Source organism: Phyllobates terribilis, unplaced genomic scaffold (assembly GCF_046119375.1).
Source record: "Phyllobates terribilis strain yellow unplaced genomic scaffold, ASM4611937v1 Scaffold_3__8_contigs__length_932513732, whole genome shotgun sequence".
Lineage (NCBI taxonomy): Eukaryota > Metazoa > Chordata > Amphibia > Anura > Dendrobatidae > Phyllobates > Phyllobates terribilis.
In genome coordinates, this window is record NW_027362763.1 from 650598274 (window position 1) to 650624989 (window position 26716).

Sequence of the window (26716 nt, forward strand, 5' to 3'; positions counted from 1 at the left end):
AAGCTCTGACGTCCTCTCACTATACAACTTAACCAGCAAATGGCAGCTGCATTTCCTGCTTCTGCTTTTATACAGGCTCTGATAGGACAGCCAATCAGCAAGGACTATAGACTGGGATGAGATTGCTGCAAGGCATTATGGGGAAGCTCCCAACGTCATGTGATCCTTCTCTGGCTGATGCAATCTTCTGCAATGTGCAAAATGGCATTTCTATTGTAGGCGATTCGCACAAAGCAAATCCATAGTTTCAGACAATTGATACAAATTCTATAAGAATTTGATTTGCTCATCTCTACGCGGGACGGTAGCGGACCCCTTATCACACGCTATGATGGAACTTTTATATAGGATGCATACGGTATTTGGGTGCCACCACCTTAGTTCCCTCCTGGTTTCTATAGACAAGGAACAGATCAACTCCGGGTTCAGAGCCTTGTGGGAATGTTTAGGTAGAGGAAGGGCTGCCGGCCAAGTTCCCGCTCTTCGTTATACAAGAACTTTATCTTTGATTTATGGAATATAAGTTACAAAGATTCTTTGAAGGCAGCGTCTTCATTATATGAGCAAAGAACAAAAAGGAGAAGGACAAAGTCAATGTGGGAAAGCTGCTCGCGAGCCGTCTCAATAACTTGGTTGTCATAACAATTCAATTACAACAGATGTTTCCTGCTCCGATATACAGGCAGCTTCACATTAAATCTGGTGAAAATGTCCACCGCCGCTCCCACCAGGGCCGGCCCGGCTGACTTGTGTTTAAATAAAATCTTACGGATGTTAATCATCCAGCATCTAAAATGAAAATGCACCGTCCTAACGTAGGCCTGTGAGCAAAAGGCGTGCAAATCGCATACTCTTCAGGTCAGAAAATTATTTACATCCCGAGGCAAAAACCCGTCCTGACCGTGTCCTATTACACAGTATGGGGTATCTGCAGACGACCCCGCTCGGATTGAAGCATCATTCATGATCCATTGATCAGTCCAGTAAGGACTATCCACTGTCCAGGGACAGGAGAGCGGTCACCATCTCCAGCCCCTCCGTCCAGACTCCACAGACGGAGTCCCCCCCCAGTACAGAGTCGTCGCCCCCCCCGCTGCAGGCAGAGTCGTCGTCGTCACCCCTCCCCCCCCCAGTGCAGGCAGAGTCCTCCACCCCCCCCCCCCGATGCAGGCGGAGTCCTCCACCCCCCCCCCCCCCGATGCAGGCGGAGTCCTCCACCCCCCCCCCCCGATGCAGGCGGAGTCCTCCACCCACCCCCCCCGATGCAGGCGGGGTCCTCCACCCACCCCCCCCAATGCAAGCGGAGTCCTCCACCCCCCCCGATGCAAGCGGAGTCCTCCACCCCCCCCGATGCAGGCGGAGTCCTCCACCCCCCCCCCCGATGCAAGCGGAGTCCTCCACCCCCCCCCCGATGCAAGCGGAGTCCTCCACCCCCCCCCCCCCCGATGCAGGCGGAGTCCTCCACCCCCCCCCCCCGATGCAGGCGGAGTCCTCCACCCCCCCCCGATGCAGGCGGAGTCCTCCACCCCCCCCGATGCAGGCGGAGTCCTCCACACCCCACCCCATGCAGGCGGAGTCCTCCACCCCCCCTCCCCATGCAGGCGGAGTCCTCCACCCCCCCTCCCCATGCAGGCGGAGTCCTCCACCCCCCCTCCCCATGCAGGCGGAGTCCTCCACCCCCCCCCATGCAGGCGGAGTCCTCCACCCCCCCCCCGATGCAGGCGGAGTCCTCCACCCCCCCCCCCCCTCGATGCAGGCGGAGTCCTCCACCCCCCCGATACAGACGGAGTTCCCCCACCCCAGTACAGATGGCGTCCTCCCCCCAGTACAGGCGCTGTCCACCCCCCCCCCCCCCAGTACAGGCGCCGTCCCTGCATATCTGATGGAGTCACCTCAGGGTTCATTGCACAAGATTAATAAAAACAAAGAAAACAGTTATTTTTAACATTATCTTTATACTTTCTTTTAAAAAATAAATATGTTTCTACATAATATTTAATCTGCAAAGAAAGATGTGTTAATGACTGCGTCTCACAACGATAACAAATGATAGCACCAATAAATAAAACACATATTACAATTAAAAAAAAAAAAAATGTTAGGCAGAATTAACTTTTTTGTATTTTTTGAATTTATTTACAAAAAGACGGAAACCTGTAGTGTGTATGCGTAATGCTCGATATACAGATATGAATCCGGGCTGGCAGAGGCCTTGTGTATAGACTTCATTGTCACTAGGATTGTTATGGCTTATACTGGTTACCGACACAGTGCTAAATGGTCAATGTGCAGCTTCACAGCACCGCCGCGGCGGCGGCTCGGGTCAGCGGAGGAAGCTCGCCATGCTTTACAGTTTAAAGCTCTGGATTTTTATGGCCGGCCCCCTCTGGATTCCAGTGCCTGTGACTGCCCTGCTTTACACTGCACATGACCATTTATTTTTATTTTTTGCCCACAGTAATATTAGGGCAGTGTCCTGCTCATCTGGAGTTGAAAGCGATTACCTACATGGAATAAACACAGAGCAAGGGACTACAGAAACCACACACCCTCATTGTACGCACTACTGTTCATCTTCACACTCCAGTGGAAAGACTAAGAAGTCAGCATTAAATATTACATCTGGTAATCTGAACCTGCGGCGCCCCTGCAGAGCGATGTACGGGAGCACGGCTCTGCAGTGCAGCGAGCACCGCTCTGGAGGGGAGGGGGATCAGCCTCGCCTCCTGCCTTTCACCAATTCAGAGACTGAATCAGGACAAAGCTCCGCATCTCAAATCGGAGAGAAGCCGACACGGGACGAGGAGGGGGATACACCCAGGACGTCCAGCGCCGGACCAAAGCTTTCTATGTGCACAGGAGTCAACAAAACCCATGAATAAGTTGGATTCACATGTGCAAAATAGTTAAATCGTGATCACCGCTGCCCCAATATACACAGTCCACACAATAAATACTTAGACAGGCCAAGATACCTATACAGCACGGGCAACAGAGGTTGGCATTTGTACTAGAATCTTTGACTGAGGGCAACAGCCCCGGCAGAGCGGAGCACCAGCAGAGCGGGAGCCCCGGCACCGAGAGCCCCAGCAGAGCGGGAGCCCCGGCACCGGCAGAGCGGGAGCCCCAGCAGAGCGGGAGCCCTGCTACGGGCAGCCCCAGCAGAGCGGGAGCCCCGGCAGAGCGGGAGCCCCAGCAGAGCGGGAGCCCCAGCAGAGCGGGAGCCCTGCTACGGGCAGCCCCAGCAGAGCGGGAGCCCCGGCAGAGCGGGAGCCCTGCTACGGGCAGCCCCAGCAGAGCGGGAGCCCCGGCAGAGCGGGAGCCCTGCTACGGGCAGCCCCAGCAGAGCGGGAGCCCTGCTACGGGCAGCCCCAGCAGAGCGGGAGCCCTGCTACGGGCAGCCCCAGCAGAGCGGGAGCCCCAGCAGAGCGGGAGCCCCAGCAATGATCGGACAGACATCCGTTTTCTACATGTGATGTGTTTCGCAGTCGTGTGCACTGTCACATAACAGTATGTAATAAATAGAATAAATACTGCCATACAGACATTACTGCTGCGAAAAGCTGATTTTGCAGTCATGGGGACATGTCCGGGCGAGGAACTAACAAGACATTGCTCTATATGACGGGTTCCACAGACCAGGCAGCCGAGACAAAGCAGAGAGCTTCTCGTGGACAAGCAGCTTTTGTGGTGGATCTTTCATGCAGCCGGCAGACCGGAGATGCAGAAAGTCTCTACTGCTGGACAGACGGGATCCTTCATCTAGAGCACAGGCGGCGGCGGGGTAGATGGCTCCGGAGCGGTCGTGGATGTCCGGCGCCTCCGATCTACCAGTCACCAGCCCTAGAGGAAGGATGCGTGAGTAGTACCTATCCTTCTGTTCCCATAGCCTCTGAATACCCATTATAAAAAGCATGAACCCAAATATAAACAGACTCCCAATTAATGAGCACAAACGTGATGGAAAAAGGAGGAGGACCTCATCATTACAAGTGACGTCCTCTGTCCACCCCACCCTCCGTGCCCACCAACTGGCCCCCTGCACCAGTGAAGGTAGCAATGGCTTGAGAAGAACATATTAAAAGAAAACCACCAAAGAGAACGGATTAAAACATTGGACAATTAATGTATTTGTAATTGTATAAATTATCTTAAATATAACAAAAAGAAATACTGTACCCTCACACGCTGTCTGAATAAAGCGGACATTAAATAAGTGGGCGAGCGGCTCTGCATCTATGTATACACATACACACACTACAGGGTTCCCCCCTGTCCGTACTGTGGCTCATTACAGACCCCGGCCCCCCCAACCCATAATCTACCTATCCAGGGCCATCAGATGACTTGCCATGCGCTTTAGGTCCTACAAAGGCACTTATTGTACGTGTTGAGTCCATGTCTGTATTTGGCACTAGAGTAAGGGTCCTGCTCTATGTGTCGTCTTCACGGGTAAGGGTCCTGCTCTATGTGTCGTCTTCACGGGGGTGCGCTAACGCAGAATGAACAGAATCCAAGGTGCTCTGTGTTCTACTGGATAACGGCACCGACCACCGTGCATATACATCCACACAGGTAAATCTACGCCCCCCCCCGACCCCCACAACCCACCAGTGAAAAGGTTTCCCAGACAAAGTTGCAGTGTACACAGGGATTTCATTCTAACACAGTCTAGCAGCAAAGGAGCCAAGTCCCTCATGCAGGGATCAACCCTTTATTTGTGTCATGCTTATCAGTTAATCTTTCATCGGCACTAAAAGTCCTTTATAACCAGAAAACAGCTCAGGGTCTCGGGGGGGGTGAAGGAGCGAGAGCCTCACTCATTTCTAGGCTGCAAGGCACGTGGAACCTTAGAACAGGTGTGTGTGTGTCTGTATACATGAGATACATAGGCAAGGCTACAGTGAACGCGGCGTTTTTACAGATTCCACCAGCTGCAACTCCAGGACTCAACGCTGTTCGGTGGAGATAACTTGGACCAGGTTGCTTCAGATTCTCAAGACATGCTAAGCCAGTCCTGGTTCGAGGATTTTTGGGTGGGGGGGAAACCATTCACCCGCTGGAAGGCAGCCTCACTCAACATATACAAGTCCAATTCATATTAACAGCAAGCTGCACTCATTGAGCGATTCATACTCTTTAATATAGTCATTTCCACTCATTATGAGTGAGTCTTCCTCACTGGGGTGAGTAATTAACTCAATGTACAAGAGTTCACGTCATTTGCCGACTGCTCACCGGGGAGAATACAAGTCCCAATGGATTCTAGTGATTAGCGAAAAGCTCTGCACACCATCCAGAAGCATTTCCTCTCTTGCGACCTCCTTGATTTTGGTCCAGACTCAGACTTTGCTTCGCGAGATCTTGCTTTTTTTTTTTTTATGTTTTAGTGTTGTATTAAGACCACAGAGATACAACTGGCACTGGCTCAGAATATGCCGGACAAAAATGGAGCCAATGAGTCACATCGTTTAAGGAAGGGCATGAAGTAAAGACATCCATAGGAAATAAAAGTCCTTTTCCCAAAAGCCTTTCTACTTCTGAATAGAGAACATGCCCAAATCAATACACACACCGGCCGACATTAGATGCTGAAAGTTCCTCCAGGGCAGGATCTGTGCGCGATGGGCAATGACGTGGTCTCCGGCCAACCGATGGCGCCGACCCCTCAATGAGTCCATCTGCAGAGGGCACAGGGGCAAGTTTGGTGAAGGATCGAGTTTTGCAGCTGTAGGACTCCAGAACATCTCAGCGGGGGCTTCTTTGACCTTTGATCTGTTTTTTGCCTCTTGTGTATTGGTTCAGCAGAAAGTTAGCGACAATAGAATATGTTCCAGAGTAATTATTATTGGAGATAGTAGCTATCCCCTCACGTACGCGAGTGAAAAAAAAAACAAAAACGTGTCGGTTGGCGAACAAAGTCCGGTAAATTATTATTATTTTGTTAAGAAAAATCCAATATATATATAAATATATACACACATATATATATATATATATATATATATATTTATATATCTATATTTAATTATAATAATATATAAGAATCCCAAAAAAAGTTAATGACCCCGCTGTTCTGGCTCTCGATGGGTAGCAGCATCAATTTTGAAAAGGAGAAATGGCGTTTAGTGAATAATACGGCGAATCTTTCCCTCCGGGGGGTGGGGGTGGGGGGGACGCGGAATGCATGAGAACCAAAGTGCTGTGCCGAGTGTCGATCCTTCATTTTTCACTCCATTTTTGTCTCTACAAAAAGAGACGCTCTCCTCGTTTCACCGCCGCGGTTTTTCACATCTTTGGGGAAAAAAAACAAAAATAAGATCATTGAAATTTTCAGCAACGACACAGAAAAAAAAATATTGAAAATTTTAGGAATCACATTCAGAAGAGGACGAGAAGCGACGTCTACACCGCGATATACATCTATCTACTTGTGGTGACGTTACTCTAAAAATATATCATGGGGCAACACCGCAAACACTAATCATTTCTGAAGCAACCAAAAAGCACAAGGTGTAGCCAGCCCCATGTTGCATAAAGGAGAGACACATTAGTCACGGTGGAGAGGTAAGTATGTAACCACTACAAGAAGAAAATGACTCGGCCATGTACATAAAAACAAAACTGAAGACAGGGCTCCGGAAATCGGAGGCAGCGACTCTTAGGTTCCCACGTTACGCCGTAGTATCCCGGCCGACATGGAGACGTGAAGAGAGAGAACGTCTACACATGATGTAACCCTACCCTCATCCTAAAAGCGGGACTGACCACACAGAGAAGCATTCAGGGGACACACAGGTGTTATTTTTGGGTAACTTACTTTGCTGTAAGGGGTGGCAGAGCGCATGTTAGTGAGCGAGGTCAGCAGAATAGGGGGCCGCATATGGCTGGTGGGCTCTAGGCTTCTTGCCTCTCCTAGTGAAAGACAACAAACTGCGCTAAACGACTCCTCAGGGAAAACGGTGTCAAGATTCAGCTGGACATTGACGGACCGGATGCTGCACACTACGATGTAGTAGGGGTACAGCGGGCAGGCGATAGATGGACAGGCATATACAACAGGGAGAAGTCACCTCTTCCCCTTCATACCACCATGACGTCCCACCCGTAATATCCCGAGAGGCCGCTCGCTCCACACAGGAAGGGAAGCTTGTTCCAGAATGGTATGTGCCGCTGTTCTTGAAGCTAAAAGAACATACCGTCACATAGGTCGGAGGCTCGGGATTAATGCTGTAAGCACGTGTAGATGCTGGTCGTGTGTGAACCCCGGGAGATTAGCAGATCAGGTAATGGCAGCCGTCATGGGGGGCCGCATGTATGACTGATGTGCACAGATATGAAGCAAAACACAGAAAAGAACATTGAAGGCAGCGCGGCGGTCCTCTGAAGACAGGACGGCAGCCAGCGATTAGCAGTAAGAAGCGGCTCTAGCTTTTACAGATTTTTTCTCCCACATGTACGATGAACCAACCTGCAAGTCTTTTCGTTTAACTCAAGCTGCTTCGCTTTGCAACGTGAGTCTGGGTTTTTACAGGAGCATTTACAGGTCTGGGGGTCTTGGATAAACAAGTGTTTTCTCCTCTCTGTGTCTGTGCAAGGCTCACAATGACTGCAAAAAGCAAAAGGAAAAAAAGAGAGTTCTAAGCTACAGCGCAACAGCAAGAGAAACGTCAACATGCAAAACTCCTCAACACATTACAAGCAATCCCTCCATCCCCGCAGAGCGACCGCCGGACCCCCCCCCCCAGGCCTGCTTTTATAGCTCCCATCCGTGCATCAAACAATGGATATAAAAGCAGGACCTGTCCACATTCAGGAGAAGGTGGTCGCCCTGACTTGTAACAGTACGGAGCGGTGGTCGCCCTGACTAGTAACAGTACGGAGCGGTGCCACCATCGCAACATGGTAACACAACCCAACAGGTCGGCTGCTATAGCTTGGTCAATGTAGACATCTGGCCACCCTAAGAAATACACATACAGGTGGTGGGTCCTCATCTCCACCTATGGGGGGCGCACCAGGCACCTTCCTGTGTTATGTTCATTATCCAGGAGGTAAGAGCAAGCAGACAGCACAGCGTTAGGAAGCCACAGGCTGCATTTGGAAGGAGAGCAATGCATTTACGGTGTTAGCAGCGGTAATGAACAAACTTTAGGAGTAGACTAAAAGAAGCAAGATGTTTGAGTAAAAATTATTTGTAATTAATTCTGCCTTCCAAATGCAGGACTTAAGTATTAGAGTATATAAAAAAGAGAAGCAAAGAGACAAGTGTGACATCGGGGAGTAAGCAGCCGCCGCCGGTGTAAGTGCTGTCACCGAGTGGTGACCCCATACAGTAATGTAAGCATAGGATGAACACAAATGGCTGCACACCTGCGTCATGCCGCCCTCTGCCCATCGCTCAATATTAACGGCAAGCATGGGACTTTATGTGCTTTAATGTCATTTTCCGGTGGGGCAATAAGTCAGCCATTCCAGTTCTTCTCCAGTCTGTACTAAATGTACTGCAGTCTCACTAAAGGACCCAAGGTGAAGCGCGCAGTCAAACTTGTGTAGACAAAACTGCAGGCGATGCCCGACCCCCGTAGACAAAACCAACATTCACAGAAGTGCAGCCATCACCTTGACAATTCCAAGATCAGACCCAAAAAATACCCCACCACCTTTCCCACCGAATCCTTGTTTGGATTATTATAGGGATCCCCCCAACTAATAGTTAACGTTTATGGCCAGCTATGGACGGCACTTTCACTTTGGCTCCAAGAGAGACTGCTGCATCCACAGAGGTAGTAATATTGAGCCACGTTCACACCACATAGGCAGGGGGCATTGTGACTGCACCGCTAGTACAGGACGGCATTACAGATTGTGATTTTCCATTGCAACATGCGCAGTCACAATAAAAAAAAAAGTAATTTTGAGCATAGCAAATATCAGTATAATTCAGCGTCCCACGACAAGCCACCACCATAAGCAGAGCTGACCCAATGTAATCATGAGACAATGGAGAAGAAGAGGAGACGTCGGCTGTGTAGATACAGACGCCATATGATCACTGCTTGTGACCCGTCTGCACAAAACATAAGGGACAGGAGGGTCCGGCAGGCGGAGATCCGGGATACACAGCAAATAACTGGCTGCAAACAAAGGTGGGTCATTACTGAGAGTCTCATGATGACATTAAGACAGGATAAGATGCCCTCCTCCTCCTCAGCCCCCGCCACCAAGTGGGAGAATCTCCGGTGATCTTGACCCCCCAATCCAGAAGCCACACAAGCAGATCAATGGGATTAATTGATGGAAGGAGGTGATACAATGCCGGGATTCTTATTGGTGGTTGGGACTTGGTGAGCACACGATACAAACGTACAAGCGGTGCGATTTGTACCGGATTTTCTTGCGCTTTCGTTTATGGCCCTTCCCTCGTTTTGCTTTTCTGGAAGAAAAAAAATAAAACACAGAGCGAGAGAGACAGAGAGAAAGGGCAAAAAACGAGAGAAACTAGAGCAAAATCAGGGGAATATGTCCAGAGCAGAGCGGTGGCGCTACGCAGCCGCCAACCTGGGGCAGAGCACACATCCAATGAAGACCCGCAGCGGCCATGACGTCTCCCGCGTCTCTAGCATTAGTGCACTAGGAAGCAGTGGCGAGATGAAACCACTGGACTCGGCCATTACATCTGTGGTCAGCGCTACACACAGAGGGCCCAGAGGGGTGACGGATTTGTGCAGGCATGCTCATTATTATTAGTCGTGGGGTCTGCACACGTCTATTCACAGTAACAAAGGTGACGACATCATCAGATCGGCCGGGAACCTAACACTTGTCAAGTCTCTAAAGTTTCCCAGCTTGGGAGGCATGGACATGCATGCATTACCCCGGGACTCAGCCGCCTGCACAGCATTCCTCTAACTCCACAGACGCATTTCGGGCAACACAGAGAGATAAGATCAAAAGAAAAATCTAGTGCAATAATTAATGGACCCACATCTCCCACAATGGCAGGAGACTGGTCAGACGCTTGCATACTATACGGGTCCTCGTACGTAGCGCGTCACTGCTAATGTGCTCCGGCCTCCATGCGGAGCGCCGGTGATCACACACAGCAGCACAGGGCAGCTTTATCATTGTCACAACTTGGCGGTGAGGAGAGCGGGTCTGGAGCAACGTTACCCCAGTTATCTTGGGCTCAGCTATCTCCTGCCTCATTATGTGCTGCATGGACAGCAGAGGTGACCTTTCCCACACACGTGGCTGGATATTAATAGTAAGCTTAATAGAAAAAAACATCTCTCTCCAAGGGGCCTTTCTACAGCAGAGCATCATGGGATATGCCCTCCAGTCATTTTGGGGTTTTTTTCAGAGCCTTTCTCCGCATCTCCTCCAGTCTCTATGATGAGGACCCCTACATTTACAGGCTCTGGGGTTACTACGACTGCAGGTCTATTCTCTTACCACCAACCAATACACACTTGCTCTATGACTGTCCCGTCACCTCTCTGCTACTGGCAGAAAACTGCGCACCACATCATCCAACAGGTGCGCACCCGAAATTTAATGCACGCCGATAACGGACTGTGAGAACAAAAAGACAGTGACCAGCAGGAAAGCAAGCAGACATAAACCAGCGGTAAAAGCAGCAGCGGCGGCCCACCATTTCTGAAATGCACTTGGTGTTATTGGATTAGTAGATCTCTACGGATGGGCGTCCTCTGCAGCGGTGAGGAGTACGCGGGTGTGAACAGGTTAACAGCTCGTCTCCTGGACCATGCACAGGATAATGAGCGTGCAGCGACAGGAGCGGGCTTCTGGAGGACAGCGCTGATTTGCACCAGTGCCAGTTGACAGGTCCTGACAGAGTCTGAGAAAATGGCTCACCTTCTCTCCACCCCCCACCACCCCTTCCCCGGGCTCCTGCCTCTCCCCCTCCTCTTCTTCTAAACATAGTTTGGAATGTATTTTAGTTATGGGGTCTGATGGACGGTCGCTGATAGAGCTGGAAACACAGGAGACTGAGGCGAGAGACAACTTTACGCATTAGGACGAGTGTATAGACAGACTGACGAGCAATATCATAGAGTGTCATTTGTGCAGACCCATGATGGCGAATAATCTGGGCCATGCTCCACTCACAGGTTAGGAGCACGGGATTCATAATCCATCGCCACAGCAAACGATACGCCGCCGACAGCCAGCAGCGAATGTTCCCGCAGAGCCCTGTAACTAGCCAGGGTCGCAGGCATTGTCCACTGAGGAGCATCAGCGACAATAACTTCATATCAGTGACAGGGCCTCCAAAGAGACAGCAGAGCTCAATGGCACAGGGGAGCCCCCCAGAATGAAATATTAACCCTTGCAGGAGGCCTTAATGACAAGTCCAATTACTTTCTGATGTAGGATAGGACATGGGTAGAATCAGAAAGAAAACAGCGTCACTTACTTTTCCTGTTTGCCTTTACTTTCTTTCTTTTGTCTGCAGAATAATAAAAAAAAATAAATAAGAATTGAATGTATTTGCAGGCAGATGTATTTGTTCGAGGAGCAGCAGAGGGGGAGAGCGGCGCCTCACCTGCACTCACAGCGGCTGTGCTGCTGGAAGCTCTTCTCCACAACCAGCTGACTTAGGTGAGGCCTTATCCTCAAGACCTAGAAGAAGCAAGCAGAAGACGACTGAACGTTACATGAAGACCTGACTGTTACCAGTAATCCGTATGAGACATGTGGAGGTTTACGATAACACGGAGTCCACATGAAACCATCGGAGAGAACAGTGGCTCCCGATGGGTGGAAACTTTGCAGACCGACGCTTACTAAGGATTTGGCCTTGGATGTAATAACGTGGCATTACGCAGATTGCACGTCAGCTGCCGATCACGTACAAATACGCAGCCGTGTCCCAGTTACTGAAGAATGTTAATCTGCGCGTCTCAGTAAAAAGTTTATAAGAAGCTGAAATGGAATTACGTGCAGCAGTCCACGTGTGGTAAAACACGCCGAGAGAAAGGGCAACCGGCCGCGTGGCACCTACCTGCATGGTGACGTTGTAGCACTCTGTGGGTACACACTCGAAGTTCTCATCGCTGCAGCATCCCGCGCACCTCTTAAGGAGAACGCAAGAAGGCTTGAAGATGAACTCCACCTCGTCAGGATACTCCTGGTAGATATCCACCAAGGTATCTCGCTCCTGACATCGGCTGCGCTCGTAGACCGTCATAAACGGTACAACTGGAGAGGAACGACAAAGGTGGTCAGCATGGTACCCATATTATTACATCTATCATCATGTCACTCTTCAGGAGACAACGCTGACAAAGGGAATAAGGCAATACAATCGTACGTATGTGATGTACACATGAAGGTAGAGGAGATTTCACCATGGCAGAATGTTCTTGCGGGAGGTGAGCGACTACCCTAAGGATCTGGTGGACGGTTAGTCCTCTCCTAACGCTCAGTTCAGCCATTTCTGGTGGACTTGGGAGAAATACCTTATGTCTTGTGTGAATGGCAGCTATAGCATCAGGTCCACAAACACTATATTCAGTGGCTGACTAGGAGCAATGGTCGGATAAGTGCTTTTCTGGAGGTTGCATTTATGAGCCCCGAGTCTCACAAGTGACACAGAGGGAACATTTTCTGACGGACAGAATTTAGGCTCATTTTCTATAACAGATCCGCGCTAATTTCCAGCCGATTCTTGCTACGTGTGAGGGGGCTAATTAGACGCCATATCTCTCGACAAGTGGACAAAGAGTCCCAGTCAGCAGAGCTCGGAGCCGCATGGTGCCCAGATTAGCAGGAAAAATTCCCCTGCAGTTTCTGCACCCCGGACGATTGTTTCATCGGCCTCTAGGATTAGAAATAAAAGCTCTTAAAAATCCCCCCCCCCCCCCCCGGCATCCCGGCCAGGGACTGGTAGCAGAGCTGAGAATTTCCAGCTGCCGAACCCCTCTTACGACACGCCGTTACCCCCTTTACAGGCAGATTCTGGAAAGTCAAACACTTGTTGCAAAACAGACTGATTTACTCCCCCCCTGAGACGGTCACGTAAGGTGTAATACTATTCTACACCCCAGCATATTACACCATGGAATAATCCTTCAAGCCGCTTCCATCATAGTCCCATTACGCAATCCCTACATTGGAGAAGAAGGTCCTGGAGATACAGCCACCAGCATCTGGAGCCGCCACGCTCTGCCGAGTCTGGCAGAAGTCCTCAGTTAACTTCCAGAGGCGACCCCCCCTCTTTCTGTCAGTAGTGGTCCACCAGGAGAGACCACCAGAGCAGCTGCTGAGAATCAGCCCTTCCCCCCTCTTTTAAGACACACTGTAGAGCAGCCCTACCCCCACTCAGGTTCTTGTATGTGTATCTCAATTTTTCCTTAGAAAGCCATAAAATCTAATGTTCCCCCTCTCCATTAATGTCATACCAGCAGGCACTGCACCCTCCGTACTGCTCAATGCTTCACATAGAAAGCTAAGAGGCGAGCAGAAGGAAAGCCCCGCTTCCAGCACGCAGCCCCTCTGGACTGGGTACCTGGTGCGGCAGCTGTGATTTTACCTTTACAGCGAGTATGAAGGGGTTAATGGGAGCTCAGCATGCACACAGCTAGCTCCACGTGGAATGTGCACACAGTTGCGCCATGTTGGAGTTTATTCGGAGCAGTGGCTCGCGGGTTGATAACCTTCGCTGATAAGTCCAGCCGCTGCCATCACGGAAACTTGCCCTCTTATCACATATACTGACAGCGGGAGGGCGGCATCACACACACAACGCCAGCTCGGAAGAAATCGGTTTCAATTTACCATAACCATTAAGATATAGTAAAAAAAAACTGCTACCAATAAGCAGGTAACCAGTCCTGACCCCTGCAGACAAGGAAACAATGATGAAGCTCAAGGGTGCAGAGACCTAGGCGAGAAAGCTCGGCTACGTAACGATGCGCCTGCTGCACGATCTCCACGTATCAGGAGCTTAAAATAAATGGGCTGACTAATCTCCAACCACCCGCAGTCTAGATGAGAAAAGGAAATCACAAAGACGCAGCCGGGCAGCCATCCCTGTACAACTACACCTTATTAATACCAAGGGAACCAGAAGACTCAACTCCACATCTGTGCACGAAGATCCAGGGCAAACAGACTGCCTCATGAGTAAAGGGGGCAGACGCTCGGACCCCGGCCCATGTCCTCCTGGATCAGCCATGGTATTATTGTGACGTTCCAGGGCTTCATCAGGCTCTCCGGCCCTGAACGGAGCCGAGGACAGGGTCCTGTATCTGCCCCTATGCCTGTACCAAGATATGGCGCTCAATATTTGCTCACACATGGTTTTATCGCAACTGCATTTCTAGGAATGTGTGCCTATACCTCCTCCTCCTGGAAAAAGAAAAAACTAAACTATTCTTTCTAATGATTTACCCGCCTTTATTTTAAGTTCGTAAAAAAGAAATAGAAACTGCCCAAAATATAAAGAGATCTTAGTGCTACGGCGAGGCCGGCACACGTGAACGCACAATGCTGTGCAGTAAGAGGCCACGGCCATCGCTCCCGACTCTCCCATACACAGGATCGCTCAGCTCAGGGTTCCTCTACTGTCCGACAGCCGCTGCCAAAATCATCTGGCCAGGTGCCCATCACGTCGCCGATTAAAAGATCGGTCAACTCAACGCCAACCACCCGATCACTATGTTCCGGACAATATATTGGGGATGGTTGGAAGGCGCTTATGCCAATTAGTTGATCTCGCTGAAATTGGCATTTTATCTAATGAGTAGGAGGGCCTATAGGCCATGTTCACACATGTTGTGTTTTTTTTCTGCTACAAATCTGCTAACTTTTTTCTGGCAGGAAAACAGTGTTAAAAAAAAAACGCAGGTTTTTTGACCACCCATTACTTCCTATGGGTGAAAAGACTCTGCAAATACGCAGGTGCGCTGAAAGAAGTGATACGCTCTATTTTCCAAATACAAAAGCAAGGCAGAAAATATGCAGCAAAACACAACGTGTGTGAACGTAGCCTTACTCTGGAATAAGATCTGACAGCCGCACCCTACCATAGAAATGCATGTAAAACCAGTGATCGTGAGAAACATCTGTACAGATTCTGGATCAGAAACTGTCCAGAATAAACAAGAATAAAAGAATGCGCCTATTAGGAAATGTCCTTACCTTCTGTGGGTTTCTGCTCTTTTTCTTGTGTAGGGGCTGCCAGGGAAAACTGCAGGAAACAAAAAAGAAAAACTATGAGGACACTGATTAGATAAGATGAAAGAAACTAAAGGGCAATGTCAGAAATCAGACAAGTTTTAGTTGGAAAGTGTCGGACTGTCCCAGCCCAGCAGAGATCACGGTGTGCAGCATCGCAGCACACATCTTATTCCTAGAAACGATCCAGAGGGTCCCATGGGGCCCAGGCGGGTGTAAGGGGCCGATAACGTTATTTATAAGAATGTTATAATCCTGTAGATAATACAGCCGGCCTGTCCAACTATTTACATAGAAAGCAGGATCCTCCCCATACATGGCAATGTTATTGAAGGGTGTAGCCACAGCTGGGCAAACTGCAGGACTTTTAGGCTGAGGGCATTGATATGAGAAGCGTCTCCCGGCCATCACACGCTGGTGCACACTGTGTGGGGCAGGGCAGCATCCTGTTTCCTCCCCGTCCTCTGTGGCTTACAGCTTAGGTTTTATTTGATTTTGGGCTTGTCTTAGTTTTCCTATGTCCTTCTGATCCCGCAGCTCAGAGATCTGTAGCTACACACACACACAGAGATCCTCAGGTACAACTGTGTGTCTGACTAGTAGAGATATAATCAACAAGACAGGAAACCATTAAGCTAGAACAATAGGAAACAATCATCATGGCAATGGATAGTCAATGACTTCCCTGCCTTTCATGGCTTCCCCTCTATTGCCTCCCCTGTCAGTATGTACTCAGTGCTGTATACTGTGTGATGCCAGCATGGTGGAAGCAGAAGGCGAGGGTGACCTGTGAGCAGGGCTGTGGACTCGGTAAGGCAAACCTCCGGCTCCGACTCCCTCATACACGGCTCATGTGTAAGTGATAAATTTACTGTAACACAGATTCATCTCAGCTAAAAGTCCAGACCCTTAGATCAGGAATAGGACATTTCATAACTTTCCCCAATTCTTATGAAAAAATATTCCCCACAAACTGCATTGAACGACTGCACCCAATTTATTATATATTTTAGGAGTTGGAGTTGGTCCATTTTATACTGACTCCATAGCCACAGCCCTGCCTGTCAGAGGCAAATCTCCACCAGCCGAATGGAAAACTTCTAGTAGCAGAACACTCCCTCGTCTGTACCATCACCCCTGCCGTCCTGTGTTCCTCATATCTGAAGGTCAGTCCATAGCAAAACAAACAGCACAGCAGAGCCGTCCATGTTGTGAGCTGCAGACATGTTGCAGGCTCGGCTCCGGTGGGTCCAAAGTCTACGATCCAATTACCTGAGCAGCGTACACAGGCTGGAACATTGTGCAACACAAGCAAAACTTCACCGTACGTCTGTCCTTGTGCCCGACTACCATCGTATATTAGAATATACCCTCACATTATCCCTCCTCGCTAGTCCCGGCCTGTAATTAACGTACAGTGGCTGGCCTCCTACACCAACACAGCTGCTGACAACACACATGACAAAATAATGGCTGAATTTATCTTTTATGACATATGGATTTGCTTTGAGATATTAAAAAGTAATGCAATGCTGACAAACCTGCAATTCTGTAGTGTGGACACTTCAACAGGACGATGGACTAGGCCCAGACCACACTCAAGTGAACACTACAGGATAACATGACAATCATGGGGGCTGAGGCGGCCGGCGGAGGCCAGCCGTGGCAGGCGAGGGCGGCCGGCGGAGGCCAGCCGTGGCGGGCGAGGGCGAGTATAATGTTTAATTCCTATGTCTATTGATTCTGTGAATATTAAAGGAAATCATCACAGGAGGGGGTAACACATCTGGAGATCTTCTGTGTATTCATCACATCTCATCTAAAATTCTAATTCAAGAGAAAAAGAATAAATGTTAAACATAGACCTGGTCACCACTGAAGGGCTCATGTCTAGAAACTAAAGAAGTCACAAATATCACAAGCCTAAGGCCTTGGCGCTAACCTTTCCAGGGGCCACACACTATGGACTTGGAAGGACCTTGACAGTCAGCAGTGAACTGAACTCAGTCACATTGTGATGCAGGCTGATTAGCTAGCCGTGACATTAACTCTCCGCTGTCATTCCAGGATCACTGTGCCCTGCACCTGTCCCCTGCCTGGAGGTCCGCTCAGGGATTAGCGCTCAGGAATACTGAAGAAGTCTCTTCCAAGGACAGAATTAAACCTGAACAGTCACTGCAGGTCCTGTTTGTCCTTGTAGTCATGGCAGGAACAGTAAGCCTTCCAGAAGGGGCTGTGGCAGGACCCTGCTATGTGGGGTGACCTTTTCTCCTGCAGTTATGCTAAAGCACTGCTGACGCCAAAACTTAACGAAGCGACTGCCATCTCACCCCAAACAATGCATATAGCACCTGACCGCTCACTGGCACTGCCATCACAGAACGATGGGCACAAAGAGGTGCAGCGTGTAACCAGGGTTAAAGAATGTACATGTAACAGAAAGCAAGCAGAGGTGTGAACAGCACGGCCACGCAATGTCTGGTGTCGTACAATCACAACAGAGGATGTCACAACCAGAAAACACAAAGAAAATCCAATGAAAAATCTGAAATTGTTCCTTGGCTGTCAATCAGCGAACCATCCTCTGCTGTTCCCATGTAATAAAGTACATGTGGAGCCGGCACTGATCACTTACTGCAGAGCCAAGCTGGTTACCATTTCATGTCACTGTTCTTTTCCCATGAAAACTTTTTTTAATGACTTCTCCCAGGGGATATTCGTGCGCTAACCTATGCATTATACTGTAGATTGCACTCCTGGCAGCAGAGGCTGAGCCCCCCTAGACTTTCCCGGCTGTAATATATGGATATGGAGATGGGTGGATAAAGATTTAATGTCAGGATTAAATGAGGTACAGCAAGACACGAGCTTGCTCACAATGACAATATAAATGCACATTTCCCACAGATTTCACCTCTAACGTCAGGTTTGGATCCTGCCCAGATTTTCCAGCTATCACTGGGAACAATGACTCCTCACAGCTGCCGATATCACGGTTCTGAAGAAAACCAGCGCTGGATTCCCCTGGAGGCAGGAGACGTGCAGAGATGGGTCTCCCCAAACTCCTGACAACTTGTCTTCAAGACGGTTCCTCCATAGCGAGATGATTACAGGAGACCTAACCCAGAACATGTCAGAGCCAAGGGGAAATGCACAACATGACCTTGCGGATACTTGCACTAGGTCACTGACTGATGGTCACGGCAGTCGCTGGCTCTATAGGAGCAGCTTGTGTCTGTTGTACATAGAGGTGTGCTGTGAGAAACCATGCGCTGGTGGTTCATACACAAGAACCACTATTCTACATAGGACACAGCTGGAGGAATGAAATGTGAGGAACAGCCGGACTGCAGGGGATTTTCTACACAACATAGAATTAGGTGAGGATCCCGCAGGGGCCGCTGCCAGGGACCCTCGCAGCACCCGGGCCTCTACGATTTTCAGCAGCTAGTTCAGCTCAATCCTTTACCAACTGTAAGGAAGTGAAGCAGTTAACGCGTCTCACTCCGCCTGTCTTGCCACAATCTCTCCTTCCTCATTAGTTGAGCTTTGTAACTGTAAATGCTTGGAAAAACAATTAGGCTTACTTGTAAAAACTGCTTGTGAGCGCACAAGGACCCTTCCCAAAACCTCAGCAGAACAGACAAGCAGAGCAAGAGAAGAAAGAGAAAGCCTTGTGATCTGTCAGAGCTAGGACCTCACTCATTCAAGGACATTTCTAACTCACAATGTGGACTGAGGCCTAGTGATTGCTGGCAAAGAGCAGACAGATGAAGGGGGGAAAAAAAAGCCTGGCCCAGTCACATGAAAGAGATTTAAAGGCCTTTAGTCTGTCTCCAGGCTGGTTAACATTGGGAAAAAAGTGTACGTGCAGTATGAGCCGTCTGGCTAACCCGGCCTACTGATCTGTCGTCAGAATGAAAAGGGGAGCCAGTGAGAAGGGGCCTGCTTACCCCTACAAGAGGAGGAAACTTAAGTGACCCATTAACAGTCCAGTCACACGCTGCCCGCTCACTTCCCCGGCGGCCGTGTATCTATCTATGACAATGCTGGCAGATTGGGAGCCGGGCCCTCTCTCCTGGACACATTGCATCAGACTGTACCCAGTTACTATACAACTCTGCAGAAATAGAATAAGGGACAACGCTCCCAAGTATACAGTTACTAAGGATTTCTGCCAGACAGCGCCAATATCCCCATCAGCAGTGACACTGCCACAACATCTGCTGGCCCCCAGGAGCCCCATCCTGCAGCCTGGGGGAGTGCACCTTGCTGCCTGAAGTTCATGGAACTTATGGGGTTAGGTGCCAGGGCTGGAGTGGGGTGCCTGCTGCTGGGCACACGTGCTGCTGTACAGAGAAGCCTCCACAGCTCCTCTCTGTATTGTGCTGAGCCCTGGATTAAAGAGAATACAATCACAGCAGCTCCATATACCATAGCCAAGTTCACACAAGACGCTGCACACATGTCACAGCCCCACAGAGAGCGAAACAGTCCCATTCAAGTTTAGTGGCCGCCTGCAGGATCACCTGAGCCCGGCCGCCTGCAGGATCACCTGAGCCCGGCCGCCTGCGGGATCACCTGAGCCCGGCCGCCTGCGGGATCACCTGAGCCCGGCCGCCTGCGGGATCACCTGAGCCCGGCCGCCTGCGGGATCACCTGAGCCCGGCCGCCTGCAGGATCACCTGAGCCCGGCAGCCCCACGTATTGTGGGTATTTATGGAAAGTGCTACGTGCCCAAGAAGAATGATCACATGTGCTGAGCTGGTACAAAGCCGGGTATGGAGAGAGGCAATGACATGTGGGCACTGAGGGCATCAGCCCAGCACCCAGCCTACTCCTGACATCCAGGTGCCCAGCACATCAGCCCCCTGCAAGTGCCCCTCTTACCTGGGCAGAGGAGATATAGACCAGTAAGCCCCAGTATATCCAAGAAAACAGAAAGTACATGGTTCCCAGTAACATCCGCAGAGGAGCCCCCAAGTGTGTGCTGTAGCCGAGGACCCCCCACTCCCAGGTGTGCCTGCAGATCTTCAGAGCCCGGGAGCCGGGGTCATTCCATGGATCCACACGACCCTGCTCTCCGGAGGACGCGGCGGGAGCAGATCCGGACAACACACAAAACGAAAAGTTGAAGCCAAGCAAGTTTCAATCCATGTTTGCAGTAATCCCGGTGCGGGAGCAGAGAGCCGACCCCCCGGTGCACGGAGAACTCCACAATCCAGAGATCGGTGTCAGCAGGAGCCGGATGAGCGTTACCCCGGCGCCTTCTCCTAGCTGTGTGTCATCCGGAGCAAGAACCAGCGATAGACTAAAGAGCGAGTGCCCGCCCCGGGGAGGGGCGACCAGTGTAAGCCCCGGCGAGAGGGACCCCAACTCTTACAGGACTGTGTGCGCCCCCCGAGCCCGGCGGCCGATCCGCTCCAGCACCGCAGCAGCAGCACAGCCGCCGCCGCCGAGATTATCCCCCGCTATCAGCACCGCTCCATGATCACAGGCTGCTCCTCCATGCTGCAGTCAGCCGGCCGCGCGTATACAGCCCCGCCACCTGCGGCCGCCAGGGGGCGCCCGACACCTCTCCTACACTGAGCCGACCGAACGGCGGATCGCAAGCAGATCAGATCCACAGCAGATCCACAGGAGGCAAAAAACGGAGGCAGTGTCACATACACCCTGCACCTGCAGTCCTATGTAACACCATGGATAATGAATACAGATAATGTCGTAGATGTCACCTGCAGTCCTATGTAACCCCACAGATAACTCTGATTACCGTTAATCTAGTAGAGGTCACCTGCAGTCCTATGTAAAACAACATATCATACAGTAAGAAGGCTCTGATTACAGATAATGTAGTAGATATCACATGCAGTCCTATGTAACACTACAAATAACTCTCTGATTAGTTCATGTAGTGGATGTAACTCGCAGTCCTATGTAACACCACAGATATCCGCTACATTAACTAATCAGAGAGTTATCTGTGGTGTTACATAGGACTGCAGGTTACATCCACTACATGAACTAATCAGAGTTGCCACCTGCAGTCCTATGTAACACCACAGATAACAGTGGATTTCTGCTGTTGAGCCCATCATACCTGCTCACAGGTTCCCACACTCATAGTGGCTGGGCTGTGGAGCTGTGTGTAGCTCTGTGAGGACACCTACTGGACATACTGGGATCATCCATCTGCTTTTTTGCTCACATTCTTGGCACATTTTTAATTGGACAGTACTTAAAATAATAATGAAGTAGGAAGAGGAGCAACAGTGGGGCAGATTGTCCCCTGTGTGCACAGTGCTGCTGTCACCCTGTCACTTACTCCTCACCCTCTATTCAGCCACTATTCTGGGCTATCTCCTAAAAATACCATGCATCTATTCAGCAAAAGAAAGTCTCCAAATGTCTCTATAGGCCAAATCAAGACAGAAGTGTGCGGTGCTATCATCCGTCTGTGGACACCGCATCCCCAGAGTCCTCAGAAGAAATATCCAGAATTACAAAATCTCAGCTGCATAATACGATAACATACAAGAGCTTCTCACTACATTAGAATATCATCAAAAAGTGAAGCTCCTATATTATATAGAGTCATTACACACAGAGGGATCTATTATATAGAGTCATTACACACAGAGGGATCTATTATATAGAGTCATTACACGCAGAGGGATCAATTATATAGAGTCATTACACACAGAGGGATCTATTATATAGAGTCATTACACACAGAGGGATCTATTATATAGTCATTACACGCAGAGGGATCAATTATATAGAGTCATTACACACAGAGATCTATTATATAGAGTCATTACACACAGAGGGATCTATTATATAGTCATTACACACAGAGGGATCTATTATATAGAGTCATTACACACAGAGGGATCTATTATATAGAGTCATTACACACAGAGGGATCTATTATATAGAGTCATTACACACAGAGGGATCTATTATATAGAGTCATTACACACAGAAGGATCTATTATATAGAGTCATTACACACAGAGGGATCTATTATATAGAGTCATTACACACAGAGGGATCTATTATATAGAGTCATTACACACAGAGGGATCTATTATATAGAGACATTACACACAGAGGGATCTATTATATAGAGTCATTACACACAGAGGGATCTATTATATAGAGACATTACACACAGAGGGATCTATTATATAGAGTCATTACACACAGAGGGATCTATTATATAGAGTCATTACACACAGAGGGATCTATTATATAGAGACATTACACACAGAGGGATCTATTATATAGAGTCATTACACACAGAGGGATCTATTATATAGAGACATTACACACAGAGGGATCTATTATATAGAGTCATTACACACAGAGGGATCTATTATATAGAGACATTACACACAGAGGGATCTATTATATAGAGTCATTACACACAGAGGGATCTATTATATAGAGACATTACACACAGAGGGATCTATTATATAGAGTCATTACACACAGAGGGATCTATTATATAGAGTCATTACACACAGAGGGATCTATTATATAGAGTCATTACACAGGGATCTATTATATAGAGACATTACACACAGAGGGATCTATTATATAGAGTCATTACACACAGAGGGATATATTATATAGAGTCATTACACACAGAGGGATCTATTATATAGAGTCATTACACACAGAGGGATCTATTATATAGAGACATTACACACAGAGGGATCTATTATATAGTCATTACACACAGAGGGATATATTATATAGAGTCATTACACACAGAGGGATCTATTATATAGAGTCATTACACACAGAGGGATCTATTATATAGAGACATTACACACAGAGGGATCTATTATATAGAGTCATTACACACAGAGGGATCTATTATATAGAGTCATTACACACAGAGGGATCTATTATATAGAGTCATTACACACAGAGGGATCTATTATATAGAGTCATTACACACAGAGGGATCTATTATATAGAGTCAATACACACAGAGCGATCTATTATATAGAGTCATTACACACAGAGGGATCTATTATATAGAGTCATTACACACAGAGGGATCTATTATATAGAGTCATTACACACACAGAGATCTATTATATAGAGTCATTACACACAGAGCGATCTATTATATAGAATCATTACACACAGAGGGATCTATTATATAGAGTCATTACACACAGAGGGATCTATTATATAGAGTCATTACACACAGAGGGATCTATTATATAGAGTCATTACACACAGAGGGATCTATTATATAGAGTCATTACACACAGAGCGATCTATTATATAGAATCATTACACACAGAGGGATCTATTATATAGAGTCATTACACACAGAGGGATCTATTATATAGAGACATTACACACAGAGGGATCTATTATATAGAGTCATTACACACAGAGCGATCTATTATATAGAATCATTACACACAGAGGGATCTATTATATAGTCATTACACACAGAGGGATCTATTATATAGAGTCATTACACACAGAGCGATCTATTATATAGAATCATTACACACAGAGGGATCTATTATATAGTCATTACACACAGAGGGATCTATTATATAGAGTCATTACACACAGAGGGATCTATTATATAGAGTCATTACACACAGAAGGATCTATTATATAGAGTCATTACACACAGAGGGATATATTATATAGAGTCGTTACACACAGAGGGATCTATTATATAGAGTCATTACACACAGAGGGATCTATTATATAGAGTCATTACACACAGAGCGATCTATTATATAGAATCATTACACACAGAGGGATCTATTATATAGAGTCATTACACACAGAGGGATCTATTATATAGAGTCATTACACCCAGAGGGATCTATTATATAGAGCCATTACACCCAGAGGGATCTATTATATAGAGTCATTACACGCAGAAGGGATCTATTATATAGAGTCATTACACACAGAGGGATCTATTATATAGAGTCATTACACACAGAGGGATCTATTTTATAGTCATTACACGCTGAAGGATCTATTATATAGAGTCATTACACGCAGAGGGATCTATTATACAGAGTCATTACACACAGAGGGATCTATTATATAGAGTCATTACACACAGAGGGATCTATTATATAGAGTCATTACACGCAGAGCGATCTATTATATAGAGTCATTACACGCAGAGGGATCTATTATATAGAGTCATTACACACAGAGCGATCTATTATAGAGTCATTACACACAGGGATCTATTATATAGAGTCATTACACACAGAGGGATCTATTATATAGTCATTACACACAGAGGAATCTATTATATAGAGTCATTACACACAGAGGAATCTATTATATAGTCATTACACACAGAGGGATCTATTATATAGAGTCATTACACACAGAGGGATCTATTATAAAGTCATTACACACAGAGGGATCTATTATATAGAGTCATTACACACAGAGTGACTATTATATAGAGTCATTACACACAGAGGGATCTATTATATAGAGACATTACACACAGAGGGATCTATTATATAGAGTCACTACACACAGAGCGATCTATTATATAGAATCATTACACACAGAGGGATCTATTATATAGAGTCATTACACACAGAGCGATCTATTATATAGAATCATTACACACAGAGGGATCTATTATATAGTCATTACACACAGAGGGATATATTATATAGAGTCATTACACACAGAGGGATCTATTATATAGAGTCATTACACACAGAGCGATCTATTATATAGAATCATTACACACAGAGGGATCTATTATATAGAGTCATTACACACAGAGGGATATATTATATAGAGTCATTACACCCAGAGGGATCTATTATATAGAGCCATTACACCCAGAGGGATCTATTATATAGAGTCATTACACGCAGAAGGGATCTATTATATAGAGTCATTACACACAGAGGGATCTATTATATAGAGTCATTACACACAGAGGGATCTATTATATAGAGTCATTACACGCTGAAGGATCTATTATATAGAGTCATTACACGCAGAGGGATCTATTATACAGAGTCATTACACACAGAGGGATCTATTATATAGAGTCATTACACACAGAGGGATCTATTATATAGAATCATTACACACAGAGGGATCTATTATATAGACATTACACACAGAGGGATCTATTATATAGAGTCATTACACACAGAGCGATCTATTATATAGAATCATTACACACAGAGGGATCTATTATATAGAGTCATTACACACAGAGCGATCTATTATATAGAATCATTACACACAGAGGGATCTATTATATAGTCATTACACACAGAGGGATCTATTATATAGAGTCATTACACACAGAGCGATCTATTATATAGAATCATTACACGCAGAGGGATCTATTATATAGAATCATTACACGCAGAGGGATCTATTATATAGTCATTACACACAGAGGGATCTATTATATAGAGCCATTACACCCAGAGGGATCTATTATATAGAGTCATTACACGCAGAAGGGATCTATTATATAGAGTCATTACACACAGAGGGATCTATTATATAGAGTCATTACACACAGAGGGATCTATTTTATAGAGTCATTACACGCTGAAGGATCTATTATATAGAGTCATTACACACAGAGGGATCTATTATACAGAGTCATTACACACAGAGGGATCTATTATATAGAGTCATTACACGCAGAGCGATCTATTATATAGAGTCATTACACGCAGAAGGGATCTATTATATAGAGTCATTACACACAGAGGGATCTATTATATAGAGTCATTACACACAGAGGGATCTATTATATAGAGTCATTACACGCTGAAGGATCTATTATATAGAGTCATTACACGCAGAGGGATCTATTATACAGAGTCATTACACACAGAGGGATCTATTATATAGAGTCATTACACACAGAGGGATCTATTATATAGAATCATTACACACAGAGGGATCTATTATATAGACATTACACACAGAGGGATCTATTATATAGAGTCATTACACACAGAGCGATCTATTATATAGAATCATTACACACAGAGGGATCTATTATATAGAGTCATTACACACAGAGCGATCTATTATATAGAATCATTACACACAGAGGGATCTATTATATAGTCATTACACACAGAGGGATATATTATATAGAGTCATTACACACAGAGGGATCTATTATATAGAGTCATTACACACAGAGCGATCTATTATATAGAATCATTACACGCAGAGGGATCTATTATATAGAGTCATTACACACAGAGGGATTTATTATATAGAGCCATTACACCCAGAGGGATCTATTATATAGAGTCATTACACGCAGAAGGGATCTATTATATAGAGTCATTACACACAGAGGGATCTATTATATAGAGTCATTACACACAGAGGGATCTATTTTATAGAGTCATTACACGCTGAAGGATCTATTATATAGAGTCATTACACACAGAGGGATCTATTATACAGAGTCATTACACACAGAGGGATCTATTAT

At 47.1% G+C, this 26716-nt stretch overlaps 1 protein-coding gene across 12 annotated transcripts; it reads right to left on the minus strand.

Moving 5' to 3' along the window:
• Window positions 1-1935: 1935 nt before the first annotated feature.
• VEGFA (vascular endothelial growth factor A) lies at window positions 1936-20739 on the minus strand. 12 transcript variants are annotated; one of them, XM_073671661.1, is made up of 9 exons: window positions 20095-20739; window positions 15169-15217; window positions 12029-12225; window positions 11570-11646; window positions 11441-11473; window positions 9371-9436; window positions 7472-7609; window positions 6821-6915; window positions 1936-6294 (listed from the first exon to the last, which is right to left on the minus strand). In XM_073671661.1, the coding sequence occupies exons 1-8, from the start codon at window positions 20167-20169 to the stop codon at window positions 6849-6851; spliced, it is 702 nt and encodes a 233-aa protein (XP_073527762.1). In that variant the 5' UTR covers window positions 20170-20739; the 3' UTR covers window positions 1936-6294; window positions 6821-6848. The 12 variants fall into 12 exon arrangements, with proteins under 12 accessions (XP_073527762.1, XP_073527761.1, XP_073527760.1 ...); XM_073671660.1 differs by lacking the exon at window positions 20095-20739 and adding an exon at window positions 15496-15627 and having other exon boundaries at window positions 9389-9436; XM_073671659.1 differs by lacking the exon at window positions 20095-20739 and adding an exon at window positions 15496-15627.
• Window positions 20740-26716: the final 5977 nt, after the last annotated feature.